The sequence below is a fragment of the Coffea arabica genome, chromosome 3c, assembly GCF_036785885.1.
Source record: "Coffea arabica cultivar ET-39 chromosome 3c, Coffea Arabica ET-39 HiFi, whole genome shotgun sequence".
Taxonomy (NCBI): Eukaryota; Viridiplantae; Streptophyta; class Magnoliopsida; order Gentianales; family Rubiaceae; genus Coffea; species Coffea arabica.
In genome coordinates this window covers 8,516,992-8,527,877 of record NC_092314.1, presented here as the reverse complement: position 1 = coordinate 8,527,877, position 10,886 = coordinate 8,516,992, and the positions used below count along the sequence as shown (strand labels likewise).

General features: G+C 32.8%; 1 protein-coding gene across 2 annotated transcripts; it reads left to right on the top strand.

Annotated features, from left to right (window-relative positions):
• Nucleotides 1–5,298: 5,298 nt before the first annotated feature.
• Nucleotides 5,299–8,071, top strand: LOC113734512 (UPF0481 protein At3g47200-like). Of its 2 annotated transcripts, none has more exons than XM_027261093.2 (2): nucleotides 5,299–5,578; nucleotides 6,391–8,071. In XM_027261093.2, exon 2 carries the CDS (start codon nucleotides 6,437–6,439, stop codon nucleotides 7,865–7,867), a length of 1,431 nt encoding a protein of 476 aa, XP_027116894.1. In that variant the 5' UTR covers nucleotides 5,299–5,578; nucleotides 6,391–6,436; the 3' UTR covers nucleotides 7,868–8,071. The 2 variants fall into 2 exon arrangements, with proteins under 2 accessions (XP_027116894.1, XP_027116893.1); XM_027261092.2 differs by having other exon boundaries at nucleotides 6,360–8,071.
• Nucleotides 8,072–10,886: the final 2,815 nt, after the last annotated feature.

The following is a 10,886-nucleotide window of genomic DNA, read 5'->3' as shown; positions in this document are numbered from 1 at the left end:
CTTTTGTGTTTTCAATTTTAGGTGTCTTTGGACATTGGAATTATTTTCTAAGTTTTGTACTCTTTCTTTTGTACTTTTTTTTCATTTTCGCGTGGATGTAGGTCAATTCAATCAAACCACATAAATTCTGTGTCTTTTTATTTGCTTTATTTGATTTGTTGTTGTCTTTGTTGAATTGCCAAGAGTCCTATTGTTCTTATTGGTCACATATATTCAAGATGACTTGGAAAACTTTTCTAGCAAGTGTAAACAAAACCGATAACAATTTATGCTATGGCATAATAGAGTTTTTTTTTTTTTTTGAAATTTGCCTCAATTTGGTGACAATTGTAATTTGTGTTATAGACAAATTTAAATTTGTTACACTGTGACAAACATTGAGGTTGTTTGGATAGGAGGTTATTTGAAATAATTACTGTAGCACTTTTTGTAATGTGATGTATGTGAAATAAAAAGGTGATTGAAAATTGTGTGTATAATATAAGTAAAACAAAATCTGAATTTTTTTTTTTTAAATTCTTGATAGCCAAGCACGCCCTTGGCTCTCCACATATAAAATAAGACGAAAGGTCACCCCACGTAAATAATAGAGGACATTGATTCTATAGATTTAACTACCCTACATCAAGAAACGGGTTAATTACAATTAATCCCCTTGAAGTATATCACATTTACCATTTTATCTTCTAACCTTTAATTTTTATCACTTAAGCCCTTATAGGAAAAAATTACCCTTCCATTATTTTGACTTTTCATTTATCTTTTTCTTTCCCCTTCTTCCCCTCCTTTATCTCTTTTTCTCTTTCTTCTTTCTTCTCTCATCCATCCTTCTTAACAAAACAATTCATCTCAATAGAAAACTTTATATGAAGATTGTAATTGAGTTTATGGGCGAAATTTTGAAAGGTATCAAAATCTAATTTCGATCTTTTATACGATGCCATGTTTGCAAATTCCAATTAATGATCATTAATTATGTCACAAATTTATCTTGTGATGTTTTCCTGAGAATAAAAAATGAAACTGGGATGGGAAGGGGAAAAAGAAAAAGAATTGAAAGGTCAAAGAATGGTATTTTGGAAAAAGGGTTTGAATATTTTGTGATCATTTGACAAGAAGATAGATATCCGCAATTGCTCTTTTTTAGCTTCAATTACTAAAATGAAGTTTCTTATGGGAAAAAGAGAGAAGTAAAGAAAGAAGAAAGAGGTAAAGAAAATAGAGGGAATAAGGGGAAAGAAAAAAAATACAAAAGGGAAAAAACAAAAAAAGGAAATTAAAATAATGGAGGGGTAATTTTGTCCACCAAGGGATAGAGTGAGACAAAAAAAATGAGTTAGGGGGCAAAGTGAAAAATTTTGGCTTAGTAACTTGTATAAATTTGCATTACAAATTTTGTATATGATTTTCAAATTTAAAAAGATCAAGCTAAACTTGAGAGTATGTTGCTTTGCAAGCCTTGACTAATTTGCTCCTCGCCAATAAGGGTTTTGACAACTGATGAATTTTGGACATTATACCAAAGAGAATACTAAATTCAAATCTTTCAATCCCTCCATAAAAAAGGGGGAAAAAAAGTCTGCCTTCCCTTGTTGATTAGCAATTTACAAGAAAGATAAAAAAAAAAAAAAGAGAAGTCCTGCAGTGTTTCATAATTTGTTGACGCTCCACTTTGTAGCAAAAGATACTGCTTGTTCATCAGCAACGCACATACTTGAGCGAGCTTCTATATTTATTAAGCAACAAGCAGCTTGTTTGGATTGGCCATTGTTTAGAAATAATTATATCATAAATATATTTTTTTCAATCACTTTTTAAACTTCGAAGCAGCATATTACAGAAAATGCTACTTTATTATTTCAAAAATATTTTTTTTTCAACAATCTTCTATTTAAAGATTTCTTCACGTAGCCCAACTAGGCCTCCACCCTGTTCTGAAACAAAGTGATCAGTTTTATTTTACCGCACATGGCTAACGATTACAATGACCAATTTTTACTGTATTGTCTTCTGTTAGGTATTAAGATCCAAAAACCCATTTTGTAGCCCTTTAGGCTTTAGCAATGTCATGGAGTTCGCTGACACCATCTTTATTAGCTTGTTTTTGAAGCAATTGAATCAAATGGTGCTTTTCTTGTTGAATTTATCTTTAATATTTGTCATGGAGCTCGCGACGTTTAGTATAGGAATATTTTTGGACCATTTGCTGGGAACACTCCCTAAACATAATTTTTTAACTACTTTATAATTTTAATATACAATATGGTTATTCTTAAAAAAAAAAAAAAAAGAAAGAAAGAAACACGCGATTTTGTGGTTGATATTCAAATTTAAGAAACCAAGCTAAATTGGACAATTTGATGCTTCGCTAGGGTTGAGACATATTTGATCCTCGCCAACAAGGGGTGGCACAACTGATGAAGTTTTGACATTTTCTTCAGGCAGCCCAACTATACTGACTTCTCCTTGTCCCCAAATGAAAGTAGGATAAACTTCACTTTATACCTTCGAACTTGCATCACCTTTTCACTTACACCTTAAATTTTAATTTTGGATATTTATATCCTAAACTCTTAATTTTGGACAATTTATATCATAAACTCTCATGTTTGTCCTATTTAAATCTATGCAATGAAACTTTAATAACATAAACGTCATAGAGGACTCAACAAATCAATGAAAATGTGCCGAAAGTAATCAAAATGTGCCAAGGTATCATAGCAAAAATAAAACAATACATTTTCATTAATTTGTAACATCTATTAATTTTGCTAACAATATTAGCAATTGAGATCTTATGAATCAATGATAATGTACTAAAAGCGGTAAAAAAAAAAAGTTAAGAGATAGCAATTAGAACAAAACAGTATATTGTCATTAATTTTCACAGCTCTTTCTCTCATTAATTTTGCGAATGTAGTCATTGATTGGATTTAAATTGAACAAAGTTGAGAGATTAGGATGCTAAGTGTCCAAAATTAAGAATTTAGAGTTTAAAGGGTTCAAAATTAAAGTTTAAAATATAAAATGAAAAGGTAATACAAGATTAGCGGCGTAAAGTGAAATTATTATTGCGCAAGACCCGTGATCACCTTGTGCCATCTTTACTATACTTCTGTCAGTTTAGCAACCAATTAAAATTTATTTAACTGAATGCAGTGGCGTTTGTCTTGCGGAATTCATGTGCGACGAAAGTCAAAACTGCTGCTCTGCCCCATACTCCTCTTTATATAATGCTGGTGCTTAGTGCACTGCGCCTATAGACCCGTGTTTAGACCATTTTACACATTCAACTTCAAAAAAAAAAAAAAAAAAGGGATAGAGAGAATGAAAATGAAACATCTATACACTCAAAAGTCAAGCTTTTTATAATTCGAAGGCAGACAAAAGATACCATTTTAAATGAGGTAACTGAAAATGAAAATACAAAAAGACAAAAGTTTTAATCAATGACTACCTATTTTAGTGGGAAAAAAAAAAAAAGAAAATCTACATCCAACTATGACCAAAGGTTATGATAATCAGAAACTCAAAGCATTTTAACGATAAAAGATTTAGTGTTTGAAGAAGACCTCGGCTCCTTTATTTTCTTTAAGATAAACTCAACGTTGGTGAATACCACAAGAGAGCATTTATCTTAATCTTTTCACAAAAATACAAGGCTCAGTACCAATATCACAAGCACATATTGAACTCTTCAACTGGAAAAATCACTAAAGGGTAAAAAAAGAAAAAAAGAAAAAATCGCAACCGAAGCAAAATGTACATAATAACAAAGTTCGGATGATTTTCCTCTCTATGACAATGACAAGTCATGTTTATCTAGGCAATAAGTAAAACACTAGTTGTTGGTTTTGCTGATGTTTTGTTTTAATAAGCTCATAACAGAGCATTTGTATTGCTTTTTGAGAATGAGTGTATTCGATGAAGATCCTTGCCACTTTTTGTTGCAGATTTTGAATTGTCTTCTCAAAATCTTTAGATCTTGTTCTAGACAAGGCTTTTATAAGAAGCTTTAATACCGTTTTGTTAGTTTTTTTGGCGTATAAATTAAGAAACAATACCTTAGTTAGTACGGCAAAAAAAAAAAAAAAATTGCTTACAAAAGGTTTGTATTGAAGGCTGAAAATAACCTTATATTTTTCATTTATCAACTCACTATTTGTAATGTTCGAATTAAATAAACTAATATAATTTCTAACTAACAATTGTCCTAAAATATCTCAACAAAATATAATCTAAATGTTAGCAAAAATATTTGTTAACAACTCAACATGATTTTTTGTTAACAATATATCCTAACAAGTAAATTTATTCAATAATTAACTAAATTATTCTAGTGCCAAATGAATCTAGAAAAATCTGTAAAAATTGGCATATCTCAAAATTTGCATACAAGTTGTCTACATACACGTAGTATATTTTTTAAAAAAATAATTTTATTATTCTTAACTTAGCACGATAAAGAACCTAAACGTACTGAAAACCATCAAAAGTGTTTAAATAATAAAAACAACTACAAAGATTCTCTTCTAAATATGCTCATCTTGAGAAAGCGAATGTAACAAATCCTTCGTACTTGTTGCAGATATTGCAGTCTTGTTTGCAAAGCATTTTCCTTCAAAAATTTTTATGTTTTCCATAAACACATTTCCTAATCACCTTTTTATCTCACATACATCAAATCATTAGAGTATATTTTTCTACAAAAATTTCAAAAGATAGTAATTCAATTCTCCCATCTTGCAGGAAAAAAAAAAAAAAAACAAGAAGAAGAAATAGGTGACCTTTAAAGAGGAATCTCTCTGTAATTTGAGTGAGAAAAAAGGCAAGAGATTCATGGATGACAGATATATTTTCTACTATATAACCCCTCTGCTGCTGCTATAGTTTTTTTTTTTTTTTTGGCCCCGTTCTTCCTTGCTTTCTTGACTGCACAATAGTCAAAAAACCTTTGTTTAGAGTTTCTTTTTTTCTTTTTGGAATTGGATTGTAAATTTTTGGAAACAAATTTTTACATTTTTTTTGTAAATATTTCTTTATATAATTTTTAAATTACTTTTTATCTTGTATATATCACATTCAAAAAAAATGCTATAGTGATTTTCCCTGAACAAAAAATGCAATCCAAATGGACTCAAGAGAGAGGAATTTCCCTATAATTTTTAGTTTAAAAAAAAAAGGGAACGAAGAGGGTGAGCGAGACTAACCGGAGAGAGATAGAGAGATTATAAAGGCTTGGCAAAAAGGGCAAAACAGAAGCTGAAAATGTGGAGGAAAACACACCATGACGGTAACGACGCATATAAGAAGCATTTGAAATGTCAAAAAAGCACCAATCAATTGACACAAAGGCAGAGTAACCAGCGGAGACCACATTGCATTGTTCATTTGTCAACTCTCCCCTGTTTTTCAATAGTATAGATATGTAGATTGTAGACAAGGATTTCGCAGGACAGAAGTTCCAACTCCAATTCCACACTTAAAAAGTGCAAAGTCAAGTCTGGTGGCTTTCTCACATCAGCTCTATTTGCCTTTTCTTGAGATTTAACCATCTGCTCCGTTTTTCTCTTTTGAGGTATTCTTCGTCCTTCACTCTTATGTCTTAGTACTTGTTACTGATGAAATAAAGGGGTAATTATGTAGTTGTTGAAATGGATTTCAATGGGAGTAACAGATAATTTGTGGATCCGTTTTCTTCAGGGGTACATGACTTTCAGTTCCTATCTTCAGTTAGGGTAGCAATTACTGGTAATATGCAAATATATATATCCATAAAGTTTCGTCTGGTTCTGTTCATTTAGATAATACTTCTATTAATTGCATAACTCTGCTTTGATTCTGGCTTTAATGTGTCATTGCTTGTTTCTACTAAGGAAATTATGCTACCATGGACAATCACACATGTACCTCCTTCCATCACCATCCCTGAAAGCCTCATACAGAGGAAAGTTTTATCTTAGAACTTTATATTAAGCCTGCTGCCATGAATGGAAGTCTCTCCAGTCATTAATACACAAAATTCCCTTCTGATCCTTGTTCTACAACCTTCCAATCTTCTTCCTAACGTACTATATAATGAAAATTTCACTATCCTGTATAATAGAACATAAGGCACAAGATGAATATTTTGCTCACACCTCTTGTTGCAGTCAAAACGGAAAACAAAAGAAAGCTTTGCTGTTTATTTTTTTTTTTAATTTTCCCTCCCAGTTTAAAGAAAATCTTATTGGTTGAAAAAGTAACAATTGGCTCCCCATTACTTTCTTCTTGCCTTATTGCCTTATTTTGAGCATTCAACAAACATATATATGTACTTTTCTTACTTTTTCTTTTGATTTCTTCTTTCCGGTTCCAAGTTCAAAAGAGTTTTCTTCTACTTGTCAACAGAGAAGGGACTGGCAAGAACAAAGTCAGGTTTCATCAACTGACTGGAATGGAAACTGAAGAAAAAGTTGTAATTGTTGTTGATCCCGGAAGTGAGGTCAAAATCAGTGTCAATACTTCCAAGCCCATCCCCCCTGGGCAAGTAGAATTACCAAGGTACACACACTACTCTGCAAGTGCAATCCATTTGGCATCCTTGATCAACGATAAGTTATCCATGCTAGCTTCAGATCCTCTTAATTATGGTACAGTTTGTATCTATAGAGTTCCTGAGAAACAAAGGAGGAAAAATGAAGAAGCCTATACACCTCGGTTAGTCTCGATTGGTCCCCTTCACCATGGTGATGCCCAGTTGAAAGCCATGGAAGAATACAAATTAAAGTATCTAAACAATTTCCTACACACTTTTAAAATTCCACTAGAACTTTTGGCAGAATATGCCCGTAGTCAGGAGAAGAATGTATGTGGTTGTTATGAAGATACCTACATCCGAGATCTCTCGAAATTATCAGAAGTGATTTTGTTTGATGGTATTTTTATCATTGAGCTCTTCTTAAAGAACTACTTTCCTGAAATGAGAGAGATGGGTGATACGATATTTGAAAATCGTTGGGTGTCAAGTGATATAATGCACGATTTGCTGCTTTTAGAAAACCAACTTCCTATGAGGTTCATTGCTACAATGTATAATGGTTTTGTTTCTCGAAAACTGAGCAAGTTTTTGGATAATGACTCTGATGATCCGCCATCTTTCGATAAACTAGCTTTTGAGTACTTAAAGAATGTAGGGAACACCCAGAAACTAGAGCCGAAGATGGACCATACATTTCCCCGTGCAAGGCATCTGGTTGAGTTCCTAGCAGTGCTTCATTGGCCATCAGATCAAAAAGCTAAACGAGAAGAAGTAAAGAAAGTGGAATTTGGCAAATGTGCGACTGCAACTAAGTTGCGGGCAGCGGGAGTAAAGTTCAGTCATAGAGCAGAAAAATGCTTATTTGATATACGCTTTGAGAAAGGGGAGTTAGTAATTCCACAGCTCACTGTAAATGATTTCACAGAGACTTTTTACCGGAATCTGATAGCCTTTGAACAGTGTGGCTATCATTACAAGGACATAACAAGCTATGTTATTCTGATGGATAACTTGATAGACACCCCCAAAGATGTTGATCTACTCATTAAACATAAAATCATTGTGAATGAACTTGGAAGCAGTGAACTGGTGGCAGATGTTTTCAACAATCTCTACAAGGAGATTGTAACAGATCCAAAGGAGTTTTATTTTGCTAACCTCTGCAATCAACTGAATGAATACAGCAGAGACTGGCTGCACAAGTTGGTGACAAAGTTCGCTGTGTGGTATACAATGCTATGCAACGATTATTTTGGCAGTCCGTGGTCTATCATCTCTGTTATTGCTGCCATTATACTGCTCGTTCTTACTGTGATACAGACAGTATGCTCTGTGCTTCAGGTGTAAGGTCAAATCTCCTTGTTTCTTCAGAAGTGAAGTTATTCAGTATGTCATGAAGAGCAATGTTGTGTGTGTGTGTCTCTCTCTTTTTTTTTCCCTTTCCGGTTACTGAAGCTATCCTTGTAATTTGTTGTCGCATGATTGAAATCTGAAGATCACCTCCACTTTTGTAAAAGTGAAATAACATTTTTTGCACATCTTCCTTGACTCTTTACGTTGTACTTTCTTTTTCCTTCTTATCTAATTATTCAATTTAATAAGATTACAGAGTCCCTATCTCTTGGTGTGAAAAATGCAGAGGTTGAAGTAATAGGTTTTTCTTAGTACTCTGAGTTGATAATAATTGAAAAAGGATGTCATGTAGAAAGTGCTAAGAAGGGTGTATCTTGATCTAGAGAAATTACAGATGTGAAGAACTCAAGTGAACAAATTCCAACAATCTATGAGTTAATCTGTAGAATTTTGTTTTTAATACGATCACAAAATACTTATAATGATCGAATAAATATGAGATTATAAAATCATTAAATGCATAAGATCATTGAAATGTAGAAGTTAATCGGTATCTATAAACTTCCCAGTTAGACCACCGATCTTTTCTAGAAATGTGCATAGCAATCCAAAAATGTACAAAAATTTTCTAACTTAAAATAGCAAAAAGTATAGTATGCACTCCCTCCCCTAATATAGAGTAGGAGTAGGTATAGAATAGAAAATCTATTGTGTCGACAAAAAAAAAAAAAAAAAGAAAAAGAAAGACTATATGTGTGTGTAGATTATCATTGAGTGTATCTAGTTATAAGTTCTAGTCTCGATAACCTAGATTCTAAAATCTGTATGCAAATATTGGTATGTTGACAGGTGCCGAACCTGTGCAATAATAATAATAATACCTAACTACCACCAAAAGCAGTCAATAATCAATTCTAAGTACTGGAGCAGGAACTCTAGATGTGCAATGGGTTACTTGATTCACCCTGTTCTCGAAAAATTTGCTTAATCCGATATACCAGAATCAATTATCTGACTAAATTTACTAACTAGTAGGCAGTGGCAAGCAGGGCCGTCTCCTCAGGGACTGGGGAAAAATTTGTTTCTTTTGAGTCAAGACAAATGAGGGGTTTGAGGATTAAATGCTAATGAATCGATAACTAAATAAATCAAATGCGAAAAATAATTAATTGACAGAAATAATTGGGAAAACTCTAGCCAAGGGTACACTTCAGAAATGGTTCATACAACTGATCATCGATGCAAATATAATTCCAACAGTTATTAATAGATTGGTTATAGTTGTCATGTACGCGATAAACAACCAGTCTTTCCTTAATTTCTTGATAGTTAAGGTACGACCGTTAACTATTCTTCTAACCTGGAAACAAACCTAGGTACGACCGTAGAATTTAATTTCTAGATTGCATTAAGATTTAGAAAAATCCAATCCTAACTAACAAACACGCTACGAGGGTTTGTTTAAATTAAATCGTATGTTTTCTTGACATAAACCCAATTATGCCAGTTGCTACCGGGACAGAGATAATCGAACAATTACGGATCCAACTACCCCTAATTAGCAAGATAGCCTGCGTGAATAATTAAATATTGCGCACTATTCAATCATACACAAAAACTATAACAGTTAAAAACAGAAAACATATAAATACCAATAAATGAAGGAAACAGTTAAAATAATTTAGGTCTCACAGTAATTGTCGAACCAAATCTTCAGTTGTCCCCTTGACTAGAAAATGGAGATTTAGCTACACATCCTAGAAGAAATTCCACCAGACTCCATGGAATCTGGTTGCAATTGATTTTCCTCTAAAACTAATGAAAGCAAGCCCCTAGCCCAAAAAAACTAGCCAAGGATGAACCAATGACGGCTGTCTTATGCTCCCCAAAGAATCCCTACCGAAATTGTTGCTTGCTGAAGTCTTAATCACGTGGAAATCTGGCTTTTTCGTATTCTTTTTTGTTTCCTAATGGAAGTCTACTACCAAATAAAACTAGTCTCCTAAATAGAAAAATAAACCACAAAAGAAAGTATTTCAAGTTTCCTAATTCAACCATAAAATTAATAATTAGAATTCAAGTCTTCCAAATCTTCCTGTAAAGCTACCCAGAGTTTGAATCGAGCTTGGAAATAGGTCCCGAACATGTCACCATCAAATTAATTGGAAGATTGCCACCATCAAATTAATTGAAAGATTGTCCCTTTTTGTCACGTTTGGCTCTTTTTCCTACAATTTAGTACCATTAGCCAAATATAAGTAGAATCCATCAATTAACGCAATAGTTGGCTAAAATCAAGGGAAGAATGATTATAAATTTAGCAACAAATTATGACGTATCATATGTATACATTCAATTCTTACACAAACTTAAACAAAATTCTGTATATTTACAAATGCTTGAAGGGATTACGTTCTTATTTCAAAATTTTCAAGATGGGTTGTAAATTCTGTATATTTACAACCCATCTGCACAAATATTAACAATGGGTTAAATGATTTTAATTAACCAGAAATTTTCTCCCTATTTTAAATGTTTTGATCAATGAAATCACTGTTCCACCCACGAACAATGTTTCAATGAAAAGAATGTTCCGCAAATTCCATAACTCTCTTACATATAAATGTAATTTCATAAAAAATAATTAAGCTATATATAAAAATCTATTTGGTAAAATTCGACAAATACTCAACCGAACACAATCAACAATGAGCCTGAGTCGAACCTTTGCCTGAGCTTTCCGCAATGTCAATGAGTTCGTCTCGATTACATCCTAAGTTTGACAAACTGAAAAGACGTGCATGTACAACCATTGGTTCTGTTTTTAGAGCAAAAGACGAAACATGATGCTTGCCAAATTTAGAGTTTGACAAATTTGAAACAAATTTAAATCAGTTAAACTTTGTATAGATTGGCTCACAAAATATGACATGTTGGATGGGATGTAAGGATTGTATTATACAAGTGTGAGGTAAAAGTTGGAGGAGATTTAATTCCATTGACTTAGCCACCC

What these genes read in the sequence shown, in the direction of transcription:
- LOC113734512 (XM_027261093.2), top strand. Translation starts at nt 6,437, where the DNA reads ATGGAAACTGAAGAAAAAGTTGTAATTGTTGTTGATCCCGGAAGTGAG.